Source organism: Anomaloglossus baeobatrachus, chromosome 6, assembly GCF_048569485.1.
Source record: "Anomaloglossus baeobatrachus isolate aAnoBae1 chromosome 6, aAnoBae1.hap1, whole genome shotgun sequence".
In the NCBI taxonomy this organism is placed as follows: Eukaryota; Metazoa; Chordata; class Amphibia; order Anura; family Aromobatidae; genus Anomaloglossus; species Anomaloglossus baeobatrachus.
In genome coordinates, this window is record NC_134358.1 from 106,203,047 (window position 1) to 106,230,546 (window position 27,500).

The following is a 27,500-nucleotide window of genomic DNA, read 5'->3' on the forward strand; positions in this document are numbered from 1 at the left end:
ACAAGGCCTGACCGAAGTAACAGAAGGACTTTTGATGGTTTACTGCTGCCTCTTCATCAGTAAACATCATCTGGCACTTTCTGCATATAAACTCATGCTTGACAAATGGAACAATGGCATTGTCTGATAAGTCTGCATTTTTTGGATGTGTCTGGGGTTCTTCTTTTGTGCTTTCCGTGGCAGAACATTTTTCTTCCTTTTTTTCGGACTTTTCGTTTGCTTTTTGCTGCTGTTCACTTTCTACATTTGGTGAGCTGACGTGGGGTGGCTTCTGTTCTTGCTGTTGCTGTTGTTTTTGTTGTTTTTGTAAAGAATCCTGGAGGTTTTGCTGATACTGTTGGTACTGTTGTAGCAATGCACCAGGAGACAATCCAGCAATAGCTTGAGGCACCGCTGGACCATATGGAAAGAGGCTCTCCATCCCACAGATTGGAGGAAGATAGCCACCTTGCATTGTTCCATGGAGCTGGGGTGTAAAGTATGAAGCAAAGCCAGGAATAAAGTATGGCAAGAACTGTCCACCTATAAATGATGCTGGATCATTTGAAACAGCATTTTGAAGTGCTTGCAGCTGAGCATGGTCCATGGACATCTCTCCTGCTTTTCCCAACATGGAAAGCGCAGAGGAGATTTTTTCCTCTTTTTTAGAATGTTTCATTTCAGATTTTGCAATTTCTAATTCTTCCTTTACTTTTTTGATTTTTTGGCGCTTGTTTTTATCCGGATCTTTGTTTTGGTTTTCTGTCTGCTGTCCTGACAAAGAGGATGATGGGGATGGTTGTGGTGGTTGAGGAGGAGGATGAGGTGGCGGAGTCTGCATCAAAGATTTGGTGGGAGCACTGCTGAGAGACAAGGCAGGAGATGGAGTAGCTGAAGTAGGGAACCCAAGCATGCCTGCACCAGGAGATGTCAGAGCTGCAATGAAGAAAAATAAAGATGTTAATTTTTACATAACAATTTTATCATCTTTAACAACTAAAATATGATTCATACAGATACGGTAAAACAGAAATGTCGTCAACAAATAGGCATATACTTCCAAAGTCACTATCGTTTAAACACTGGAGAAAGAATGCATTTATAGTCTGTATATTAATCTCCAAAGCAATTTTAGCTACGGCATTTATTTTCCATTTAAAAAGTCGAGCTAGTTTATTGCTTTAGGATTTGACTATCTTTGGGGACATACATGCATTTTAGTATAGAAAAAGCCAATGAAATTTGAGCTAAAAAGTATTTTTGGGCTGGGTTTCATTAAAACTTTTGCACAGTTTGTCTTTGATTGCCTCTCTTTTCCTCTGTCTATGATGGCTGTAGCATGAGATAAGTGAGAATCCATCAGTCCAGCCCTCTATCACAGTCTAATGAGGAGTTTGTAACTCGGCTGTTTTTCTGGGTACCTATCAGTCGATGTATGGCCACAGGCGACATTAAAGTTAGATCAATAAAACAAAATGTCTGTAAAACCTAAATGGTGCAAAATTTTTAATGACATCTAATTGCAGAAATGATATTTAATCCCAACCAAATGCATTTAAGAAAGAAAAAAAAACATTTTTTCCAAAGGTGCACAACTGTTTTAAATTATATCTAATTATCATCTATTATTATTATATTATTATCTATTATCTATGACATACAATTACCATTTGGACTCTGTGTAAACCCAGGCAATGGTGATGGGCTGTTTATCCCAGGAAGAAGAACTGGAGGAAGGCCAGGTAGCCCTTGGTAAGATGCTGTTAGATTGAGACCATGAAGAGAATTGTTCTCCATTAAACTCGACGACTGAACAGATAAACCCAAAACATCTGTGGCCTTTTTTATACGATCCAGTTCTTGTTGTGCCATTAGTTGCCGCACAGTTGTAGGAGCCAAGTAATCCTTTTCACGGTCAAGCTGACTTCCTACAGTTTCCCTCACCTTTGTAATGTGTTGCTTTGAAAATATATGATCTCGAATGGACAGTCGTGCTGAATATTTCACTCCACAAAGAGAACACTCTAGTCTTGTCCCATCTGGCCCAGTTTGATTAATCATGAATGGCTTTCCTATGTTAATTTTGAACTTCTTTTCTTTTGCTCGTGCATTTTGAAACCAAACTTGAACAACACGTTTGGGAAGACCAATTTCATTGCCCAAGATTTCACATTCTTGCATTGTTGGAGTCCGATAATCACAAAAGCAAGCTTTAAGAAGCTTGAGTTGAACATTACTCATTTGAGTTCTAAATCTTTTATGGCCTGATCGATCAGTATTTTTGGTTTTAAATGGATTGTTACTTCCAAATGAATTTGGCGAGCTGGGATCATGATCTGCTATACTTGATGTTTCACTGCGGTCAGCATTGTCCTCAAATTCATCAGTCATATATATGCTTTGGTCGAGATCACTTTCTCTGTCCATATTATTATGCGATGTATTTGTTAAAGAGAAGAAAAAACTCTCATCACAGCTGTCTGAAATGGGAGTAGTTCCTGTTTTTGGCAAACTGTCATGTACGTGCATTTTTGGCTCTTTGGGAGTTTTTACATCTTTAGTACTACCAGTGGTGCTTTCCCCATCATTGTTTCCCTCATCTCCTGTTGTAGCATCACTAATGGCTGTGTTAATTGATGATGTTTCATCAAAGTCATTCTTGCTTTGATCAAATCTTTCTGTAGGTGGAGCATTTAAGTTTTCAATGTCCTCATTGCATTCTGCCCTAAAAGATGATGGGCTTAAAAGATTCTTTGGAGACAGCTCAGCAATTTTGCTAACAGGTGTAGAAACAGTAGAGGGTAAATCATGTTCAATTAGATGGTCATTCTTTGGAAGTGGGGGGTAATCAAAAAACATATATTTGTGTGGGCTTTCACCACCATCATCCATTGGATTCAGAGGACTTGGTGGCAAACTATAACCAGCTTGCTTTCCTTCATTCCAGTGCCGAGACCTTATATGACTTTCTAAGGCTGACTTTGCTTTAAATAGTGCACGGCAAAAAGGACATCTTTTATGGGACTGTGCAGGTCCTACAGCCCGAAACTGTCCCTTTCTTTCTCTGGCTCTTGTATTTTGAAACCAGACTTGCACCACTCTTTTTTTCAGGCCAACTTCTCTTGCAATATGATCTAGCATCTTTCTTGTTGGGTTGGAATCTAGTAAATACTTCTCATACAGTATTTCTAGTTGCTCAGGAGTAATTGTAGTTCTTAATCGCTTATCCCGATGTTGGTCCTCACCACTATTACCTCCCTCCTTCTCACTGCAGTTATTTTCATCTTTTTCATCTAGCTTTCTTTTCAAAGATGCAGAAACTGGTGTGGCTCCATGTGGTATTACAGGTTGTGGGGGCAAGTGTGGCATTGAACCTCCTAATAATTGTCCTGCCATAAGAGGGTTGTTTGGGTCAAAAATCATGTATGGCATATCTATTGGTCTTTCTAAAAATTGTGAATGGAGAAATTGGTTTTGGGCAGCCAAAAAATGCATGTGTTGGTGCTCTTGCCACAACTCTAGTGTTGGAAAGGCAACTGTGCACTGATCACATTGGTATTGTAGCAACTGAGGAGGTAGGCTGTTCTGCAGGGAAGTCAAAGACATGGGTAATGGACTAGATGGAACAGGAGTTGTTTGGGATGCTGATGAAGGTCTTGCAACTTGCTGTCTTTGTTGTGTAACAGTTACTGTGGACTGCGTATCAGATGATGTTGAAGCTAAACTAGACTGTATTAATTTAGAGGCTAATGAGCTAGCAATTGCATCAATTTGCTTTGGTTTCTCTGGCTGTACATCAGGTTTTGGTGAAGTTTTACCTAACTCTGGTCTGGGTGATGGAATTAAAGGTGTGCTTGAGCCAGATCCAGAGCTTACTATGGTAACTGTTGGAGCTTTAGATGTTTCAGCCTGACTAACAGTATAGTATGTCTTTGGCATTATTTGATCTGTAGCATCCAAAGAATCTTCAGTTTGACTTTCATCAAGAAGATCATCATCTTCATCTTTGTAGCAAAGCTTTTTCTGATGAGTAATTAAGTCAAATATTCTAGGGAACACAACATTACATTTCTTACATTGATACTGCATGTTACTAGTACGAATGTAACGCTCATTAGTTAGTTCTCTCTTTTCACTGTCTTTGGTTTCAGCTTGATTCTCATAAGTTTTTCTTGCCTTCTGGCGGGCATTTTGGAACCAAACAACAATGACTCGTGTGGCTAAATTGAGAACTGTAGAAAGTTGTTCAATCTCATCATCTTTTGGGTATGCATTAGTGTCAAAAAAGTCCTGTAAGACTCTAAGCTGGTAGTCAGTAAACCTAGTCCTTGATGATCTTTTGCTGAAAGAATCCGACCTGTGAATATCTATGGATGGCAATTGTGGTTCAATTCTGATATCATCAAGAACGGTTATAGGGGGATTACTGAAATTGTATGGTGAATCTTTATTTCTTTGACGCTCCTTAAATAAGGTATTACGAAACCAGTGTTTAATAACCTTCAAGGAAAGCCCTGATTTCTCTGCCATCTCCTGTATCTGGTCCTCATTTGGAGAATTGTTAATGTCAAAGTAGGCACGTAGTATTTTCAGTTGGTCATCTGTAATTCTTGTACGTGGACGTTTAAACTGGGAATGGCGCAAGAAATTTGGATCTAAACCCAACTGTTGCTGACACATCTGTGTTAGATCTGCTGACAAAGCATCCATAGGTGAAAGTTGTAGTGCAAGTTGTGGTGGTAAAGCTGGATGCTGGACAGATTGCATCATAATTGGAGGGAAAAGAGGAAGGTCTAAGGAGACTGGCAGTTGGACTTGAGGTGGAGCAGGAGGGGGTGGTGGAGGAGGTGGTGGTGGCGGTGGTGGTGGAGGAGGTGTTGGAGGAGGAGCTTGCAATGGAGTTGGTGTTGAACTTGGATTTTTTACTGGAATTGTAGGAGTAAGAGCTGGTGGAGGTTGGGTAGGTGGTGCAGATGGAGGAGGAGGTGGTGGAGGTGGTGGGGGTGGAGGAGTTTCTGGAGAAGATGGTGCAATTGGATAAAGTTTATCATATGCTTCTCTGTATTGACGGGCAAACTTTTCTAATTCCCCATATGGAAAGAACTGTCCATGAACATGTTCTTGGTGACTCTTTAAAATTAGAATATTTGAAAATAGTTTACTGCATTCCCCACACTCTAATTTTTCATGATTTTCATTATCCCCAAGCTTATGTTTCTTCTGAACTTTCTGCCTGTTTTCATTGTATTGGATTATCAACTCAAATCCAAAATTTTCAAGAAGAGCTTTTGCTGCATTTCCTCTAGCACCAGAAGCTATACGGGGTGGTAGAATAGTAGAATCTGAAGGCTTCTGCTTCTTACCATCTTTGTCTTTGGGAGTGTCATTATCATTTGTAACTTCTTGCTTTGGTTTCTCTTTTTTTTCAAGCATGTCTTCAGAATCTTTATAACATGATGTATCTTTTATTAGTTGACTTTCAATATTTGCCACACTTTGTTCTTGTTTGAGTATTCTGTTGGAATGATGCTGTTTCTGTGATTGATGCTGTGCCTGCACTTGATACTGCTGGGCTTGCTGTTGGGCTTGCTGCTGGAGAATTTGTAGCTGAGTCTGCCCAACTTGATGCTGTGTTTGAATTTGCAACTTTAAATCTTCAAGAAGTGACCCAGCCATGCCAGGCATCCCAAATGCAGCAGATGCAGGTAGTCCCAAATCCGGATTTAGGCTAAATTCTGTGCCCGGTATGTAAAAAGGAAAAAGAAACTGAGGTTGTTGGAACTGAACAAGAGCTTCAGGAGTCATGGGAAAGTGAGGAAGAAATGCTGGGTTTAAGAATTGGGGTTGAAAGAAAGCAGCTTGTTGTTGCAATTCGTGCTGCAGTTGCATTTGAAGCTGTGCTGGTGACTGGGGTGGGTGATGTGGAGGTTGGGTAGAAATAATCTCTGGAGCTTGCTTTTTGTTTGTTTCTTTGGCATCTATGTGGGTTTCTTTGCTGTTAACAGCTGGCAAACTCATAGAATCTAGCATCCCTTGGTTTGGGCTGCTAACATTCCCTGGTATATTACTCCCACTGGTATTGTTACTATTGGGTTCTAGCTTGGCAGCCCTTGCCTTAGTTTGGTGAAGTACAGATCTCATATGGATTTCCAATGTAGAACTTTGGCTGTAGGCAACATTACAAATGCTGCACTTATATGGTTTATTGTCAGTGCTGTTGTTGGTCTCTTGAGGAACTGGACTTGATGCTTCTTGTAAAACTTTTTTAAGCTTATGCAAATGAGACACTGAATTATAATGGACCAAAAGAATGTTCTTTTGTGTGAAGGACTCTTTACATACTGTACACTTATATGGTCGTGATGGATCTAAAAATTTTTCCATAGTAAAATTTGGACCTTTTCTAAAAGGCAAAGTCCGCTTTGGTTCAGAGCCCATGTCATCGGGAATGGAGCTACTGTCACTCCCAACTGGGCTTGCTTTCCCCTCATGGTCCATCTCATATTCTCGTTCATTTTCCTGCTCTAAGGATTGTTCATCTAGGCTTAAACTTTCATTCTCAGCCCAGAGCTCCCCATTTACAGGTAGGGTTGCGCACAGCTGCTGCAGTTCACTCTCATTAAGCTCAGGGTGGCCTGTTTCCAAATGTTTTTTTAAAGCCAGGAATGTACGGAAGCTGCGTTGGCAAAGACTGCACATGGTAGCAGCCCTAATAGCATGATACTGGGAATGTATCTGAAGCTTCTGCATAGTCTTAAAAGCCAAACTACAATGGGTACAACGGTATTTATAAACATGTCGGTCAGAAACCGAGAGCTGCTGTCTTTTTTGCTGATCATTCAATTGTTCCGTTAGTGAGTCACACGGTTTTGCATCTTTGCTGACACTTTTGTTCCATTCTGTGGTATCTAGCGAATCTTTGGACAGGTTTTGCTCCTCTGTTTTAATTTCAAATCCAGCTTTTATATCATCTCCACCTTGGATGTTCTTTTCTTCAGTAGAACTGTCACCTATTTGAAGCAGAGGGAAAAATAAAAAAGAATAAAATTAGCACTAATGTATTTGCTCTCATTTGTATGTGCATAAAAGTTTCATTTGTATGAGCGTTGCAGGATTTCTTTTTCATGTGATCAGCAGCTAAGAACAAGCATGTAATACAATAAAATTAAGAGACAAAATCTGCTGTACAAGCTCTTATGAGCTATGTTGTGTTAGCTATTAGAATAGGGAAAAATGATACCACCGGAATCGTTCGAAAACGTCTGGAGAACGAAGGTCTGGAAAAATAATTCATCTTCCTGTTCTTCCTAATGTTTAGAACTAAAGAATTTAATATTTTATCTTAGTTTACTTTCTTCTTCTCTAAAATGTAAATATTTTCTGCTTCCCTTTCATATTTTTTAATGAAACCATGAACTATGATTTTATGGAGCAAGCCACAAAATACAGTATTTAAAGGGAAAATCCTCACAAATTTAGTTATCCAGAATCTATAATTTCAAAAAAGAAAGTCTGCTCTCTGTGGACTTAAAAATGAAGATGAACAGCGCCAAGATGACCAATTTTTGCCTCTTTGCTTTAGCTATAAGTTGGGATCTCATAATCTGAACCCTCACTGATCAAAATTTCGGACATTACTAGGATATGTTAAAAGTTGTTTGGTGGATCTTGTCCAGAATCATAGAATAAGCATTTGGTCAGAGGCCAAATCATGATTTTTAACAGTTTGATTTCCTTCCATAATCAAATATCTGAGTTGGGCATGCATTTGTGTTGAGATTGTGTTGCAGCTTTGGCATCTAAATGTGGTTCTATGGAGTAGTCACATCACTGATTTATGTGACCAGGGGAATGGTAAACTTAAATAAACATGTATTAGAAAGTCCAAAAGTCCTTGAATACTCCTTTAAATATTGTGAAGTGGAATGGTGTTATAACTTTTTTTTTCCATTTTACTACATACTAGTAACTAGAGATGAGTGAATCCGAAGTTCAGTGTTCATACCAAACACAGAATTTATCCCATAAAACAGGTCAGGTTCGAAGTTTAGGTGCTTTACGTATGCAAACCACTTGCGTGGGCATCGCTGTGCTCGAGAGCACTCGGTGCTCAGCACTGTGCGAGCTGCTTGTAATGTTTGAACGGCTCTCACTGGTGGTAGCAACAGCATTGTCAGATGTACTGTGCACCAAAGAAAAAAAAATGGAAAAACACTGCCCTTCCTCCCCCAGAAGTAATCTGTTTATTGCTGGCTGTATGTAGCTGAAGACCCAAACTGCCCAATCAATGACTTCAATTGGGGTTCAGGTCAAGTCCGGGTCCTGAACAGAACTTTATCTAATGTCCGGCTGAACCCGGCAAACCAAACTTCCACAGGTCTGCTCATCTCTACTAGTAACATGTAGCTTATAAAATACAATTTAACTCACCTGCCAACCTTCCTAATAACTCAGGGGTGACAGATGGTGGCATCTCAGGTTCTGATTTCTCAGATGCAGTTTGTGGCAACAACATACTGTTTGGCATCATGACCTCTGGCACAGAAATCTAAGGGAAACAATAGACTTTGATGAGCAAAAAGCTACAAGAGAAGAAATTATTCTAAGCATTGCAAATTATAGATTGGCTTATTTCTAATTAGAAAAGCAATTTCAATATGCTCCTTTACTCCCACCCTAGAAGTATGGCTGAATATCAATGTCCCATAGGAAATGTATTTCTTTATCAACCAAATAAGTCTTTGTTATCATGGGCACTGCCCTCCATTCTGTTTCAGTTCCATTGTATTTGACTGCAAGAATATTGTAGCCTTCACTATTATTCTTACTGCCAAAAAACACCAGAACCGTGAGAGATCTACTGTATTATAAATCAGTAGAATCAGTTTTAAAAATGGATCCATCATGTTTTCTCCGGGAGTCTTAAAGACAGCAGCCATTGCGGTAAACTTTGAAATAATTTTTATCCAAAATGTAAAGTCTATATAAAAAGCCACTTACTGTCATGAGCAGTTTTTCCACACAGTCTGGGGACACACTGTGCAAATGGGTCAAATGCAACTGTAGATGCATTTTGTTGCTGAGAACATCTTGGCAAAGGGGGCAGGATATCACGGGTTGTACTGAATGCTGGGAGAGGATGTGCATCTGGATGCGATTTGGGTCCTTGCTGCTGTAGTTGCAGTAGGGACACTGATAGCACTACAAATATATACATATATACACAAATAAATAAAACTGAACAAAATAGTTTCACAAATTCTTTCTTACTAATCAAAATATTTTTCTTCAAATCTTTACCTGTTCTTGACAAATGCTATTTTCATCTGCAGATCTCGTCCTCTTAATTGTACCATCCTCTTCTTTACTTTGCGTTACTTGCCGCTTTGCTGAAGTAAAATTCAAGACCAGATCCTTGTTCTCAGGAGTTTGAGTCCTGGAACCTAGAACAGATTAGAATGTAGAAAATATTAAAATGATAATCTAATTATTTTCAAGGCTTCTGTACATATAAAAAGGTGCAAATGGGTTTCCAGTATATCGATATAACGATACATAACAGAAATATAATATATAATGAAGAAAACAAGTACAATACACGTGACTAAATGAGTGACAGACCAGTACAGAGGAAGAAAGGATCCTGCCCACAACAACTTACAGTGTAAAATAGAATTAGGGACAAGTGAGAGTAAAACCTATTTATATATATGTGACAGACCAGTACAGAGGGAGAGAGGATCTTCTCTGTCTGAAGGGGCTTATATTTTACAAGGAAAGGAGGCAGTAGCTAAGGGTAAAATCTGCTCATATGTGAGTGTACAGAAGGAAAGAACATCCTGCCCAAAGGAGCTTATACTCTACAAGGGAAGGAGGCAATAGGTGAGGGTAAAATCTGCTCACGTATGATTGAAATCTGTAGATGGAGAGAAGATCCTGCCCAAAGGGACTTACAGACCTGTACAGATGGAGACAAGATCCTGTCCAAAGGAGCTTATACTCTACAAGGAAAGGAGGCAATAGGTGAGGGTAAAATCTGCTCACGTATGATTGAAATCTGTAGATGGAGAGAAGATCCTGCCCAAAGGGACTTACAGACCTGTACAGATGGAGACAAGATCCTGTCCAAAGGAGCTTATACTCTACAAGGGAAGGAGGCAATAGGTGAGGGTAAAATCTGCTCACGTATGATTGAAATCTGTAGATGGAGAGAAGATCCTGCCCAAAGGGACTTACAGACCTGTACAGATGGAGACAAGATCCTGTCCAAAGGGGCTTATACTCTTCAAGGGAAAGGGGCAATAGATGAGGGTAAAATCTGCTCACATATGTGCCAGACCTGTTCAGATGAAGAGAAGATCCTGCCCAAAGGGACTTACAAACCTGTACAGATGGAGAGAAGATCCTGCCAAAAGGGGCTTACAAACCTGTACAGATGGAGAGAAGATCCTGCCCAAAGGGGTTTACACTCTACAAGAGTAGGAGGCGGATGCTGAGGGTAAAAGCTGCTCATGTATGAGTGACAAACTGGTACAGAGGAAGAAAAGATCATTCCCAAAGAGGTCTACTGGCTGGTATAGAGTAAGAGAGAATCCTGCCTGAAGGGGCTTACAGCGTAGAAAGGAAGTAGGCGCTACTTGATGGCAAAAGTTGCTCAAATATGAGTGACAGACCGGCCTGAAGAGACAGAGGATCCTGCCACATGGACTTACACTTTACAAGGTAAGAAGGTGGTAGGTGAAGGTAAAAGCTGCTCATATTTGAGTGACAAACTAAAACAAAGGGAGAAAGTACGGTACCGTGTCTGTGGAGACTTAAGGCTGTTTTACACGCTACGACATCGCTAAAGCAATCTCGTTGGGGTAACGGATTTTGTGACTCACATCCAGCCGCTTTAGCGATGTTGTTGTGTTTGACACCTATGGTCGATTTTGAATCATCAATCATCGCAAAAACGTTCAAAATCGCTCATCGGTGACATCTCCCCCTAATCTCGATTATCGTTGCTGCTGCAGTAGCGATGTAGTTCCTCGATGCTGCAGCAGCACACATCGCTACGTGTGACACCACAGGAATGAAGAACCTCACCTTACCTGCAGCTGCCGGCAATGAGGAAGGAAGGAGGTGGGCGAGATGTTATGTCCCGCTCATCTCCGCCCATCCACTTTGATTGGGCGGCCGCTTAGTGACGTCGCTGTGACACCAAACGGACCGCCCCCTTAGAAAAGAGACGGTTCGCCAGTCACAGTGACGTCACTAGGCAGGTAAGTAGTGTGACAGGTCAGCGCGATTTTGTGCGCCATGGGCAGCGATTTGCCTGTGTCGCACAAACGATGGAGGCGGGTACGTACGCTAGCGATATCGGTAACGATATTGCAGCGTGTAAAGCGGCCTTTACACACTACAAGAAAGGGAGAAGAAGGTAGTAGGTATGGGTAAAAGCTGCTCATATGGCAGTTTGTGTGGCAGCATGAGTTTTAGAAGATGTAAACTTTGCTGAAGCGCTGCATTTCCACTTTGTGTTTGAGGATTTTGAGGTTGAGCAGAGTCTTTCCAGTTGGTGTAGTGACTTTCAGGATACACGGGAAGCATAGCAAAAATCTTGTAGATGGTTGTGTGATGAGCAGACAGACCAAACTATATGTCAATATTCACATTACAGTCAAGGAATACGAATATGTATGAGATTGGAGTCTGTAGACAACCTTCTTGGTGGTTTTATAGGTCAATTTAGCTTATTGGATATTGTAACACATTTGATTACCTCTGTGAGCCAGTGAAAATGTAAACCTAAACATTTCTGAAATATTAGTAGTTTTGTTTGTGTGGTTATGTCATGGAACTCCAGCCTGTTACCGGAATATATTGGAAGTCACTTTTTATGTCTAGTAACCGTTAGTAGACTCAATAAACAGGTTTAAAAATGTACTCCTCTCCTTTGTTTGAATAACCCTAGGTTGCCTTGAAAGATTAATCAATAACAGCATTTCAGATGGAATTTCTAGATTCCCTCTAAAAAAAAAGCTTCTCCTCAGCATTTCCTCATCTGCTATTTTAATTCTTTTCCTGTCAAATGTTGCAAAACAAAGTTTTGTTGTTTTTGCAAAGCCCCGCAAAGCCGCCCTGCAAACGGGGGAAATATCCTTTTAATAACGACACACTTACCTACGTAGAGGAATAAAATTTTATCTCCATCTCTCTCCTTTCCCGTTGAATACTATCAGTCTGCGGGGCTGTAAATGCTTGCATTGTGATTATCTGATCTCTTAAGACTGCAAACATTTTATTGTGCTATTTTGCAGCTTGACTATAGTTAATTTCAATATTATCATCTGAACAGTGAGTTTAATGGGATCCTGGAGCCGGCAGTATAATGTGGCTACAACTTGCATACATCAAAGAGAAGGTCTCAATTCTAATTTTCCTGTCCATCAGAAAATTCTTTCCAGCGTCAATTTGCCAGATAATCTCTTCTGCTAGGCTGGATATTACAAGAGCATTGGATAGGCATGTCACATACATCTTACGACAAATACAGAACCTCATTTACCAGCCATTCCAATCTCATCACAGAGCGGCATCATCTGACCTTTTTTTCTTCTGTTTATTATGAGTATTTCTAATTTTAACTTTCAATTTTCACCATCTTCCAGTCAATTTGCAACTAAATTATTTCCAGGATGAGGACACTATCACTGGACAACCGGGTGCAAATGCATCTTGAAATGCTCGGTTGCTACGCCATTGATTGCTATCAGCCCCTACATAAATATATAGGCCATTGGTAATCTGATTGTGCATGAAGATACAACTTGATTTTCTTCTTTCCGTAGAAGAGGTAAATAAATGGACAAGATGCTCTTGATTGCACAATAACCGATTTTTAATTTATAAATGCGTTCGGAAAGGTTGAGGACAAAAGCTCGTGTAGGTTTATTTCCGGGAAAATGACAGAACAAAGTGCTGTAGTGACAGGACGGACTTTCATTTGTCACTATTTCTCATAAAAAATAACAAAAAAAAGCAAAAGCAATATACTTAGTAGTAGAGAAGGGACAGCAGAAAAGATCAAAATGAGCCCCCATTAGTGTTCTGTGATACGCACTGCCCTCTCATGCCCTACACTAGGCATAACACCGAGGATGTATAGGCTGCAGTGATTCTTTAACCCTTCATGACCATTTTCAAAGATTATTTGCTCCCCTTCTACCTTGACACTTATTTTTTCATTAGCATAGTAACACAAGGGCTTACTTTGCCATTCATTTACCCATACAATGTACAGAAAAAACAGGGAAAAAAAATTCCAACTGGGGTTAAATGGTAAAAAACACAATTACCGTATTTTTTGTTTTATAAGATGCATCGGATTATAAGATGCACCCCAAATTTGAAGGAGGAAAATAGGAAAAAAATAATTTTTACTGTTAAAGTGAGGATCCGTCTTATAATCCTAGTTCCTCTTATATTAGCTCACCAGGGGGAGCGGCGGTGGTGGAGCTTCTCAGAAAGGTCACAGAAGGCAGGGTAGGTGATGCTGCGGGCTCGGAGGAGGGGGTGTCTCAGTTCAGAAGGGTCATTGTGCGGAGGGTCGGCAATACTGCGGGCTCGTGGGGTGTCACAGCGGTGAGTGCCATTGATCTGCTGGTAGACTGGAGGCTCCATTGAATCACCGTTCACATGATGGACGTCAAGAAAATGGCCATAAAGGCGGTATGTGCGCAGATTCGCCTCCGCGGCCATTTTTTTGAAGTCCATCGCGTTAACCGCTGGCGATTCAAAGAAACCCGCAGATCAATGGCACCCGCCGCATGACACCCCACCCAGTATCGCTGACTCTCTGCTGCTGCACACACTCTTTCCTGAGCTGCTCAACTGCAGTGAGTTATTTTTCTTTATATAGTTGTAAAAACTTTTTTTTAAAATCCATCTAGGAAACTCAAACCTGCAATATCTGTTGTAATATGTCCTGAAATTCTAGAGTATTGTATGAAATAAAACTTTATGGGATTACGATGATGGTGGTGATGATGGCCTTCTGTAGGCCCCGTCTGCATCTCATGATTGCATAGCTGGCATAGATATAACAGCCATTAAAATGCAGCTGGCAGAGATAGAGGGCAGCATTTGGAGAGCAGAACCTAGAGAGCACCATCTAGAGGGCAGCATCTGAAGTGCTTCATTTAGAAGGCAGCGTCTAGAGGGCAGCATCTGAAGGGCTTCATTTAGAAGGCAGCATCTAGAGGTCAGCATCTAGAGGGCAGCATCTGAAGGGCTTCATTTAGAAGGCAGCATCGAGAGGGTAGCATCTAGAGGGCAGCACCTAGAGGGCAGCACTTAGAGGGCAGCACCTAGAGGGCAGCATCTAAACAGTTGGTGAAACAGTAGAGATCAGAGCTCAGCTCTGGTGGTTGCTTTTAACTGGTTACTGCTGTCTGAGCCAACTTGATGCATCCACATGGATGTTCTCCACTAGGAAAGGATTAAAGTGTAACTGCAATTACATGTTGGGGTCCAAGTGCTGACACTCCCACCTATTGCTGATATATAAGGGGGAAGACCCCAAGTGAACGATTATCTGCTCCAAGGATGAACTTGACTGTAAAAATATTCTTTAAATGTGATATTTAGCCGTGACCTGATGTTTCCATTTTACACATTTGCATTTCATATGAAATATATTTTAGGACTAACTTCTAGCAAAGCGGACATTCATTGTTAAACATTGCTGACCTCCAGTTCAGCTGATAGCACAAACCTATCCTGCTGCTAATGCACAAATTTGGATGGTACAACCAGCTCCTAATAATATAAGCTAATGTCATTTTACCAATGTGTAATGATTTTTTTTGTCCTTTTTTTGCTTTTCTATTTTTTTTTTGTTACTTTTCTAAACATACCATTACTGCAGTACTTTGGGTCTGCTTTGTCTATTGTGTTTCTGGACAGAATAATTTTGACAGTCCTTTTCGCTAAAATGAATATTTTGCTGAACATTTCCAATTAAAAAGCAGGGAACGTCATCTACCAAGAAAAATCAGAAAAGCTCTGGAAGCAAACAGAAAAATGCCATTTACAAGTACAAATGTTCAGCCGCGCTCATTACCAGATATTAGTCCCTGACTTATCGAATGTGATCCAAATTCAAGTTGTGTTCTACATTATAATTATTGATATTCATTTCTAATTAGACCAAAATGGGAGAGCGATTTCCATTGCAATAACGGAGGTTAATTTTTATCTTTTCCCCCTAATGTTTACAATCTTATTAAAATATACTCCCCTCAGCAATAACAGAGGAGCTCGGCGTCCTCAATGCAAATGTATTAATCTGGCTAAATTCCATATTAATTCTTTTGCTGCATAGAGATGTAATTTGGATTATAATTAATCGAAAGTGGCACTACATTTAAATGACAATATAAATGAGGCATTAGCAGGCTTTTTCTGCACTGAATGAGCCATCAACAAATAGGGCTTGCATATGCTGAAGTCTCATTTTGTGCAGTAAGATCCTGCTCATAATGTAAGCAACACAGCACAACAGCTTACATGGTGTTATAAACACACGGGTACTAATCATGTGCTAATCCTCGCTTGTCTAATAGATTGAAAACAAAATAGCCACACTGCTCTCTTGCCTGACATGTTGGTGCTATGGTAATTGTGTCATATATTTTCTTGGCTGGATACAATGTAAACATAGAAGCTCTGGCAGATACAAACCTAGTAGGGCAGTTTTGATTTATGAAACTAAGTATCTAAGCCAAAACTAGGATATTTGTGACTAACCAGCTGTTTCAGGACTACAACTTTCAGTGCAACCTGCTGTCAGGTTACACCTACTGAGGGAATATCTTAGAAGTAGTCTAAGCATGCCATAGGCATTAAATCTACCTTAGATATATCCATAGCCCCCACCCCGGATGTGCCCCCATCCATTCTTTCTACAGTCCCCACCCTGGATGTGCCCCCATCCATCCTTCCTACAGTCCCCACCCTGAATGTGCCCCCATCCATCCTTCCTACAGTCCCCACCCTGGATGTGCCCCCATCCATCCTTCCTACAGTCCCCACCCTGAATGTGCTCCCATCCATCCTTCCTACAGTCCTCAACCCTAGATGTGCTCCCATCCATTCTTTCTACAGTCCGCACCCTGGATGTGCCCCCATCCATTCTTTCTACAGTCCGCACCCTGGATGTGCCCCCATCCATCCTTCCTACAGTCCCCACCCTGAATGTGCCCCCATCCATCCTTCCTACAGTCCCCACTCTGGATGTGCCCCATCCGTCCTTCCAACAGTCCCCACTCTGGATATGCCCCCATCCATCCTTTCTACAGTCCCCACCCTGGATGTGGCCCATCCATCCTTCCTACAGTCCCCACCCTGGATGTGCCGCCATCCATCCTTCCTACAGTCTCCACCCTGGATGTGCCCCCATCCATCCTTCCTACAGTCCCCACCCTGGATGTGTTCCCATCTTCCTACAGTCCCCACCCTGGATGTGCCCCCCATCCATCTTTCCTACGGTCCCCACCATGGATGTGCCCCCATCCATCCTTCCTATGGTCGCCAACCTGGATCTGCCCCCCATCAATCCTTCGTACAGTGCCTATCCATCATCTCCACAGTCCCAGTCCCTATTTTACACTTGCTTTGGCAAAACTAACGTGTATTTGGGCCTGCCAATAAAGCTTTTTTAATTCATTTGACATAGTCAGTCTTAGAAAGTTATATATGTAACCTGTCATTTAATTAAAAAAAAAAATTGTTGAATATCATGTAAAATTCACCAAGCCCCCCCGGTTGGGCTGGTTTTTTCCATTTAGCTGTGTCGCACCATTGCAGAGGAATTCATATTTATTGCTTTTGGAGCGCAATATGTGAAGTCTCTCCTTGTAGTACACATAGGTGTTTCTTGAGAGTCTGCATGAGCTTTCACCCGTCAACCCAGGGAAAAGGTGTGCAATTTTTTTAATTTCATATAGTTTACAAACATTTTTTTTCCACCCCTTAGAGAACCCATGAGATTGATAGTGGCACTTAAGGAGTTAACTGCAGTGGGTACCTCTCAGCTCCACTTGCTTCTGTTAGATGCAGATGATGGCTGGGTTACATATCACACCAACTGTTTGCTGGCAATAATGCAGTCTCAGCTTCTTACAGGTACATGACATATATTGTAACCAGTGGCGGACACAGACAGAAAAGGGCCCCCGTCCCATGTAAGAAAACTGTATAAGCCTTTTGTGGTCCGAAAATTCAAGAAAATGCACAATTCCCCCTACTTTGGAGGTAATGATGAGTCCCCATACCTCTTGGGCCCGTGGTTGCACAAATTACATGTCTGCCCCTGGTTGTAACAATATGTCATTTGTCATTACGGGGTTTAAGAAAAGTACTGAAGCCAATAAAAAAGCATACGAATCCTGAGGCTACCAAATTATTGTGTTTGTATAATGTATATTAAGTGTTGATGGGTGCTAAACCAAGACTAATTGGGAACACCAAGACTAATGGGGGACACCAAGACTAATCGAGGAGACCAAGACTAATCGAGGAGACCAAGACTAATCAAGGACACCAAGACTAATCAAGGACACCAAGACTAATCAAGGACACCAAGACTAATCGAGGAGACCAAGACTATCTTGGTCTAGACTACAGTATTATAATGGTGTGCTTAGAGTGGGAAAGTTGGTGCTCTTTAGGTACTAGGTTGTGCCATCACAAACACTAACTTCTAATTGGAGTTGTATATAGCATCTATACAGCAGTTATTGATATACACATAATATACATGAAATCCTGCTGCATGAATGCTATATACAGGGCTGTGCAAGCCTTAAGATCTCACTGATGAATCATCTGGAGGCTCAGACCCCACTTCTTTGAGTCTAGTCATTTCTATTCAGTGCACATGCCACATTTTTGTGTATTCTAATTTTTTTTAATAACTTATATTTGCTAAATTTATTATTTTTATGGTGGTTATTGACTTTTCAAGAAAAACCCATACCCAGGTAATAGATCCTCTTTACATTTGCTCTCCGGTCAGCACATTTAAAATATTGTTACACTATTAGTTGAGGCGCTGTGCGACATGATAAAAGAAAATGACGAGCCGCTGGTCTACGTATTGCTCTAGCTACGAAATAAATCTACTTTCTATCTAAATATCCATTTTTAACACAAGCACTTTTATATATGCTACTGTCATTGAGATACAAGACAAAGACAGATGACTACCTGCTTCTAATAGGCTTCAACCTTTCTCAGCACTTCTTCTGCTTGACTGAACCCAACTTAATGTAACTAGGTATAGCGTGCAGCAAAAATAGCCAATGTAATATTCATTGCGACCATAGATTTCCATCTCATACATACAAATCATGGGTGAAGTCAGATATTTGCCAAATCAAACACAGAAAAAAGCCTGGGTATCCAGGCCAGATGCAGGCCCTGGGTTTGTTTGTGCATAAGTAAATGTCATGACATAGAGGTTTTGTTTTCAAAGACAGTAGCTTTCATTATGGGGCTTTGTCTATTCCCGGAGATCAAAATGACCCAAATCTAAATCCATTTTCAATGATATTTCCCTCTGCTTAGGCTGGATCATCTGCACATTCTTTTAGCTGGATTGTGTCTTGTGTTTTCCTAAGCAGCTGCCCCATGTAAATTCTGCTGCGTTTTGGTTGGAGCTGCTGTATTATGGTGCTTAGTCTGCTCGGAACAGAATAAATATGCTCTGCGTGATACAGGACATCTACTTGGGACATAAAAGTGGCAGAATTAAAGAAATGTTTATTTCTAAATAAATTCCTAGTCTCCAAATGTGAGTAAAATGTTATCAGTTGTGTCCATCAAGATATGAAGGAGCAAACAGACTGAATTGACCAGATCAATGAAGGGAATTGATTTTAAATCTTTGTATGTGTAAAGATACAAACATTTGTTTCAACTCATTTATCTAAGGAAAAGAGGATTCAAATAATCCGCAGCATTTAATATTCTGCATAAGGGATTATTGCGAGAAGATCTATAAACCTTATATGAAAAACCTCAGCATTAGGGTATATTCCTACGTAGCGTACCATAGCAGCATATAATCTGCAGGTGTAAAAAGCACTGTGTAGTTTGGTGCAGAAACGCTGCTGATTTGGGCACATTTTAATATTTACCATGCAAAAGGCAACATCCACGGACAAAAGTGTCATGCAGCCGATATCAAATCCACAGAGCTGGACAATTTATGTTGCAGATGTCTTCAAAGCACATAACAACATATCATTATATCTCATTCACATTGCTGATCCCATTTTTATAAATCTGGAAGGAAAATTCACTGTGTATGTAACCTGTGGCAATGTACACTTCAATTATCCCTCCATACAAGTCAGGCTAGGTCTGCACTTAAAGGGTGCTTTACACGCTGCAACATCGCTAATGATATATCGTTGGGGTCACGGTGTTTGTTACGCACTTCCTGCATCGTTAGTGACATTGCAGCGTGTGACAGCTAGGAGCGACGATCAACGATCGCAAAAACGGCAAAAATCGTTGATCGTTGACACGTCACTCCTAATCATAATGTTGTTGGTGTTTCATTCCGCTGGTTGTTCGTCGTTCCTGCGGCACCACAGATCGCTGTGTGTGACACCGCAGGAACGATGAACATCATCCTACCTGCGTCCACCGTAAAGGAGGAAGGAAGGAGGTGGGCGGCATGTTCTGGCCGCTCATCTCCTCCCCTCCTTTTCTATTGGGTGGCCGTTTAGTGACGCCGCTGTGATGTCGCTGTGACGCCGAACGCACTCCCCCTTGAAGGAGGAATTGTTCGGCGACTACAGCGACATCGCTGAACAGGTATGTGCGTGTGACGCTGCTGTAGCGATATTGTTCGCTACGGCAGCGATCACCACATGTCGCACGAACGACGGGGACGGGTGCTATCGCTTTCGACATCGCTAGCATTCGCTGGCGATTTCGCAGCGTGTAAAGCCCCCTTAACACAGCAAATATACTGCTAAATTCCCTAAACGTATCTTTGTGTGCTGGAAATTAATGTACTAACAAGGACCTGACAGCTGATACATTCTGCCCCATCCACTGGCAACTTTTACCAAGCACTAACTGTAGGATGTCATCCATTTATGTTTAATTCTGAAATGCTGGAGCATTACAGAGAAAAAGATGCCTAAGTCTACAGGTGAATATTTGGAAAAGTGTTTTCCCAGCGGCTTCAACTGCTCACTGCCAATGATTAACAGATCTTTGACTATACCCAAATGCAGCGAAACCTCTTGTCTTCATCAGGAAGGTGAGAGGTTTCGATGAAATGCATCTGGATCATTTATTTTGCACAGCAGCACAGTGTATTCCCCATTCACCACCAGCCTTGTACATCATCCAGAGGTGCTGCAGCAGCTGTTTGATGCTTATCAAGTAGTTGTGGCTCACACAGCTTCCACAGGTGAGCCTTATCTTTCTTTCCTATCCCCCATCAACACAGATAAGATCCTATTGTACGCCTGGTTTTTTTCCAGATTTTATCTTCTATACGCAAATGCAGAGAAGAAACTGTCGCAAAAAAGGAGCGGGCGAGGAGAAGCCACCGGGAAACATTTTTTACCAGTTTCCTGTGTGGCTTGGTCTCTGGTGGCCTTTAAAGTATGTGTTTCTCTGATATGTCGCAGCATTACAGAGTCAAACATACCTGGTTGAACTCATACAGCCAGTGCCTGACACATGCTGCCCTAGGATCTGGCATTATGCATCAGCTGTCAGGTTCCCTTTAAGCTTTTAAATACAATTGCTTGCAATAAAACTCTATGGAGGCATTTATTAAGCCCAATGATTTTTACGCCAATTATAATATAGAGCTCGATGGTGTAAACTGTGTTGGATGTAATAAGAGTCACAAGAGTTTTAATAAATCTGATGCATCATTTTGTATGTCGGAGGCACGTGATGAAACATTTGCCAGATATTGGTTTGCGTAGATTTCCACCTTTATTTACACCACTTTCTAATGTAATTTATAGTATGTGTCTGGTAGTATGTGGCACCTCTCCCTCCAAAAGCTGTACACCCTTTTTTGAAAAATTCAATGAATGTAAAATTAAAAAAGTCAAATTATGTCATACATTTTGCAAGTATTATGCTATAATTTGCAATAGTGATGAGCAAGCACTAAAGTGCTCATTACTTGAATCAAGTGGGTCGGGAGCGAAGCACCAGAATTGGCGCATCTAATGTTGTGTGCCAATTCTAGGATGGAGGTGGGCTACTATTTTTAGGCTGAGAAGTGCCAAATATCCACAGACCTTTCCAGCCTGATAATACCAGCCTGCAGATCTCTGCTTTATCTTGGCTGGATATCAAAAATGGGAGGAGGGGGACACCACTCTGTTTTTTAAAATTATTAGTTTAAACAAGGCTAAACATTGTTTAGACTGGTTTAACTTAATAAATAAATGGTGTGGCATCCTACCTATTTTTGATACCCAGCCAAGGTAAAGCAGACAGCTGCAGGCTGATATTATCAGGCTAGGAAAGTCCATGGTTGCTTGGCCCTATAAATAACAGTCTGCAGCCGCACCCCAGAATTGGTGCATCAAACTAGATGTGCCAATTCTGGAGCTTTCTCCTGGCTCTCCCAATTGCCCTTGTGTGGTGGCAATGGGTGTAATTTTTTGGGGGGTTGACGTCAGATGCTGATTGTCAGCTGGCATCAAACCCAGACGTTAGTAATGGAGAGGGGTCTATCAGACATCCCAATTACTAAACCGGCAAGTACACAGAATGAAGCTTCATAGGTCACTCTGGGTCAGCTCCAAACCTAGAGATTCTCATGTGAAGTGATGACAGTGACTCAGTGAGAAATTTCGAATTAAGCACTGGCTGGCAATAACCTATGAATGAAAATGAGGCTCCATAGGTTGGAGTACAGATTCGAGATACGTCGTAGGACCACTACACAAATTACATTGGATTTTCATGGTTTTTTTTATTGTTTATTTTTTATAAATTAGTTAATGAAGGAATGCATCAGGGAGTCTATATTCAAATATACTATTTTTTCCTGTGTGTGTTCTATTAACTTTACACCTACCAGGTTAGTAATGGGGTGTCTGATAGACCCCTCAGTTGCCAATCCCTGGGCTTGATCACAATTAACAGCTGACATCAACCCCATAAATCTATTTTGTAGGATTAGTCAAGTTTATGAATAACCAATTATACCAATCAGATGATAATGATCATCATTATTATATATATGTTGAAACACAGTCAACTGACAAGGAAATAGTTTGTGTGGGAGGCTTAAAGGGAACCTGTCACCACTTTTTTGCAGTATAAGCTGCGGCCACCACCACCACCGGGCTTTTATATACAGCATTCTAACATGCTTTATATAAGAGCCCAGGCCACTGTGAGAACATAAAAAAACACTTTATAATACTTACCTAACGATCATGCGGTGGTCCATATGGACGTCTCCATTCTCCGGTGCCGGCACCGCCTCTTTCGGCCATCTTCGTCCTACTTTTTCTCTAGCCGCTGTGCATGACGCGTCCGACGTCATCCACACTCGCCGGCATTCAGGTCCTGAGCAGGCACACTTTGATCTGCCCTAAGCAGGGCAGATCAAAGTATTGTAGTGCTCCTACACAGGATCGGCGAGTGTGGATGACGTAGACGCATCATGTGCACAGGCTTCAGAAGACTGACAAAGATGGCCGAAAGAGGCGGCGCCAGCACCGGAGAACGGAAACGCCCATATGGACCACCGCATGATCGTTAGGTAAGTATTATAAAGTGTATTCTATGTTATACCCCCGACCTGGGCTCTTATATACAGCATTTTAGAATGCTGTATATAGGAGCCCGGTGGTGGGGGCCGCAGCTTATACGCCAAAAAAGTGGTGACAGGTTCCCTTTAAGAGGAACAGCCAAACTCTACTACAAAGGTTGTGAAAGACAGATACTTGAAAAATTAATCCAGCAGCAATCCAATGGCCAAAAAGTTGTGAAAACACATTTTGTTGTCCGTTTTGAAAAAAAAGAGTTTGTACTGTTTTTTATAACATTGGAGTCCATGGAAAACAGATCTGTTAACAGATTGCTATTCATCTTCCATTTGAAACGGATACAGTAATAAAAAAATGAATCTTTTACAAATGAAAGAAAAGCAGATGGCTAAATAGCAATCAGTTAACAGTTCTGTTTTACATAGACTCCAATATTAATGTTGGGTTTGCACAACATTTTTGCTAATGTATTGCTGCTCTATTCATTGTAATGGATGATTACTGGACATGTGAACTAGGCCTTATAGGTCATACACCATTGCAAGACTTAGCTCAGCAACAAGACACAAGGAAGTTGTACTGCATCAGCAAGGCCTCTCTCAAGCAATCATTTAAAAAAAGAGACTGTGCTGATCATGCCCTTTCAATGATGCACCAAGAAATGTAGAGAGGAGAAGAAAACCAGCACTACTATACAGTAAAATATAAAAAAGTCTTACTTTATTGAAATTCCATTAAAAGGAATAAAAGGATTCAAAATTATATAATGCAGATAGTCATGTAATTTTGGATCCTTTTATTCCTTTCTCACAATGGAAACGACAAAAACCCTCACCGTGGCCCTAATCCACTCCCGCCTCGACTACTGTAACTCTCTATTAATTGGTCTCCCCCTAACTAGACTCTCTCCTCTACAGTCCATCCTTAATGCTGCAGCCAGGGTCACCTATCTGGCTAACCGCTACTCGGATGCCTCCTCTCTGTGCCAGTCCCATATATCACAGGATCCAATTCAAACTGCTTGTTCTCACCCACAAAGCTCTCCACAGTGCAGCACCCCCTACATCTCCTCCCTCCTCTCTGTCTATCACCCCACGTGTTCTCTATTCTCTGCAAATGACTGTCGACTAACATCCACACTATCCGAACCTCCCACTCCCAGATCCAAGACTTCTCACGAGCTGCACCAATCCTCTGGAACACTCTATTCCAAGAAGCTAGGACGAATCACAACTTACGCATCTTTTTAGGGTGGCCTATCACACTCCTTAGCCAAACTAAACTCACATAGTCCCTCCACGCCTTCTCAGAATATAAACCCATGTCAAACTCCCTGGCATCCAAATGCATCTCAAGGCTCTGACCAACTGGTCCAGGCAGCCTTTACCTATCCCCCATTTCCTTGAGATGGCTGGATTGTTGTTGTAAATAAGCACTTGTACCTTGTCCCCCCCATCTCATTATAGATTGTAAGCTCTCAGTGGTCTCTTTTTTCCGTCTAATTATTGTATTTTCTATAACTGTTATTTGTATATGATCCTCCTGAAACGTAAAGCGCTACGGAATATGTTGGCGCTATAGAAATAAAGATTTATTATTATATTATTATTATTCCTTTTAAAGGAATTTATAAGACTTTGATATTTTACTGTACGGTAGTGCTGATTTTCTCCTCCTCTCTATAGTTCATGCTGTGTGCACCATCGGATCATCAGCACCCATTGGTGTGATTCCTCAGAGCCATATCTTTACAGCAAAAGCAAGGGATGGTAAGCCATATCCCTAGATTGCACCAAGAAATGAGCAATGGACTGTAGATGCTGTGGTTGGTCAAGGAAACTCACTGCAGAAATGAAAGACACATCTTGCTTTCTTCCCTTTAAAATCAGAAGATGCCCAGCCTTGCCATCATCTCAGAACTGGCAGCAACCATTGGACCCTTTCTACTGTTCCATTATGTCTAATTAAAAGTGGGCTTCAGGGAAGAATTGTGACTGAACAGTGATCACTTTGACATGGAAGCAAGGCAAAGTGATTCAATTATGAACAGAAATTTAGTAATTGGAGTGCAAAAAATGACAGTGAGTGATCTCAACTGATGAGTCAAAATGTGAAATATTTGATTGTAACGTAAGGCAGTTTATTTAGGGAAGAGCTTGAGAGCAGAACAATAATGGGAATTAGCAGCAACAGTGAAGCATGGTGGAGGTTCTTTGAGGATTTGGGATTTGTTTCAGTTTTAATGGTGTACTCAGTTCTGAGAAATACAGGCAAATGTATTAACAAATGGTTAACCATAATCTAATACCATCAAGGAGGCATCTGATTGGGCCTATATTTCTTCTACATCAGGACAACAACCCCATACATAAAGCCAATGTTATTATGAATTCTATTCAGTGTATAGAAACAGAAGGAACCCTGGAAGTGATGATATGGTATGGCCCATGAAGTCCAGATCTCATCATCATCAAGTCAGTCTGGGATTGTACAAGACAGAAGGATTTACATAAGTCTAGACAATCTATTCTTGGTTCTCCAAGATATTTGTTACAACCTTCCTTGCCGAGTTTCTTCAAAAACTGTCTGTAAGTGTCCCTAGAAATATCGATGCTATTTTGAACGCAAATTGTGGGCACACCAAATTTGTACTCTGTTTCCCTTTTGCTCATTCACTTTGCTGTTTGTTAAAAAAATTTGAATACTTGTCTTTAGAGTTGAGCGGACCGGGAAGAATCCGGGTCCGGCGGATCCGCGGCAGGTTGATAAAGAAGTCCGGATCCAATCCGGAATCCGGCACCATATATGTCAATGGGGAGTGGAATCCGGGACGATGAGAGGAGAGAGGAGAGAGATGAGAGAGAGGAGAGAGAGGAGAGAGAGGAGAGAGAGGGAGAGAGAGAGGAGAGAGATTTCCGGATCGTGCACCCGGAATCCCGCGTCCGGGTCGGACTCGGATCTGCCGCTCAAACTGTGCGGATCCGGATTTTGCCGATCTGGGTCCGCTCAACACTACTTGTATTATTTAAATAATTCTTACTCATTTTAGCATTAAACAATAAGGTAAATCATGTTGTTATTTCATATGCATTTTTTTTCACATACGTGAATAACAGAACTGGGTTTTTTTTCAGTTTTCTGTACCGGATCCATTTTTGGTTTGTCAAATCTGTCTGTTATTTCTTTAGCTCATGTGGCAATTGACTTGCTCTTTTCAAGGTTGATCGGCAAAAAGGATCAAATGAAACAAAGATATATGTAAAAGCACATTGATTGTCATGGGTCTGTGATCTATTAGTAAAAATAACTAATAGCTTTATCCTGAAAAAGAGGCCAGATCACCTCAAAACGCGTAGATAAAACGTGTTACTTTCATCTAATTCATGGTTTTGGTTATACGGGCAGCGTAAAGGAACAACTTTCTACCTAAATATAAAAAAAACTAATAGTTTAATGCTGAAGAAGAGGCCAGATTGCCTCGAAACGCGTAGATAAATAAAACCTGTGCTACTTTCATCTGACTCATGGTTTGGTTATACCATCAGCGCAGAGGAACCACTTTCTACCTCAATATAAACATAACTAATAGTTTCATCCTGAAGAAGAGGCCAGATCCCCTCGAAACGTGTAAATAAATAAAACCTTTGTCATGGGTTGGTTATACCGCTAGTGCAGAGGAACCACTTTTTACGTCAATAAAAAAAGATAAATAAAAGCTTTGTTACTTTCATCTGACTCCTGGTTTGGTTATACTGGCAGCACAGAGTTAACCACTTTCTATCTCAATTTAAAAATCGCTAATAGTTTTATCCTGAAGAAGAGGCCAAATCACCTCGAAATGCGTAGATAAATAAAACCTATTACTTTTATCTGACTCTTGGTTTGGTTATACGGGCAGCACAGAGGGACCACTTTCTACCTCAATATAAAAATCGCTAATAGTTTCAACCTGAAGAAGAGGCCAAATCTATCCTTCAAGCCACACATCCAAGCCCTCTTCAACTCATGCCAATTACAACTCAAATATCTCCCGGATCCGTGCTTTCCTTAGCCAAGAATCATCAAAAACATTAGTGCATGCCCTCATCATCTCCCGCCTCGACTACTGCAACCTCCTGCTCTCTGGCCTCCCTTCCAACACTCTTGCACCCCTCCAATCTATCCTGAACTCTGCGGCCTGTCTAATCCACCTCTCCCCTCGCTACTCCCCAGCCTCGTCACTCTGCCAATCCCTTCACTGGCTTCCCATCACCCAACGACTCCAGTTCAAAACATTAACAATGACATACAAAGCCATGCACAACCTGTCTCCCCCCTACATCTGTGACCTAGTCTCCCGGTACCTACCTGCACGCAACCTCAGATCGTCACAAGATCTCCTTCTCTGCTCCTCTCTTAACTCCTCTTCCCACAATCGCGTACAAGATTTCTCCCGTTCATCCCCAATACTCTGGAACGCTCTACCTCTGCACATCAGACTCTCACCTACCGTGGAAAGCTTCAAGAGGAACCTCAAGACCCACCTCTTCCACCAAGCCTACAACCTACAATAGCCCTCAGTCCAGTAGACCCCTGCGCAACCAGCTCTGTCCTCACCTACTGTACCATCACCCATCCACTGTAGATTGTGAGCCCTCGCGGGCAGGGTCCTCTCTCCTCCTATACCAGTCTGTTTTGTACTGTTAATGATTGTTGTACGTATAC

General features: G+C 41.3%; 1 protein-coding gene across 3 annotated transcripts in view; it reads right to left on the reverse strand.

Moving 5' to 3' along the window:
• Positions 1–27,500, reverse strand: part of ZFHX4 (zinc finger homeobox 4) — a 228,663-nt gene that overhangs the window by 4,107 nt on the left and 197,056 nt on the right. For all 3 annotated transcript variants that reach the window (XM_075353159.1, XM_075353157.1, XM_075353158.1), the window contains exons 6-10: positions 9,280–9,422; positions 8,980–9,180; positions 8,410–8,527; positions 1,647–6,989; positions 1–915 (exon numbers count right to left, since the gene is read on the reverse strand). The exon at positions 1–915 is cut by the window's left edge and continues 4,107 nt beyond it. In XM_075353159.1, coding sequence (XP_075209274.1) covers positions 1–915; positions 1,647–6,989; positions 8,410–8,527; positions 8,980–9,180; positions 9,280–9,422 — 6,720 coding nt within the window. The remainder of the gene's footprint in view (positions 916–1,646; positions 6,990–8,409; positions 8,528–8,979; positions 9,181–9,279; positions 9,423–27,500) is intronic.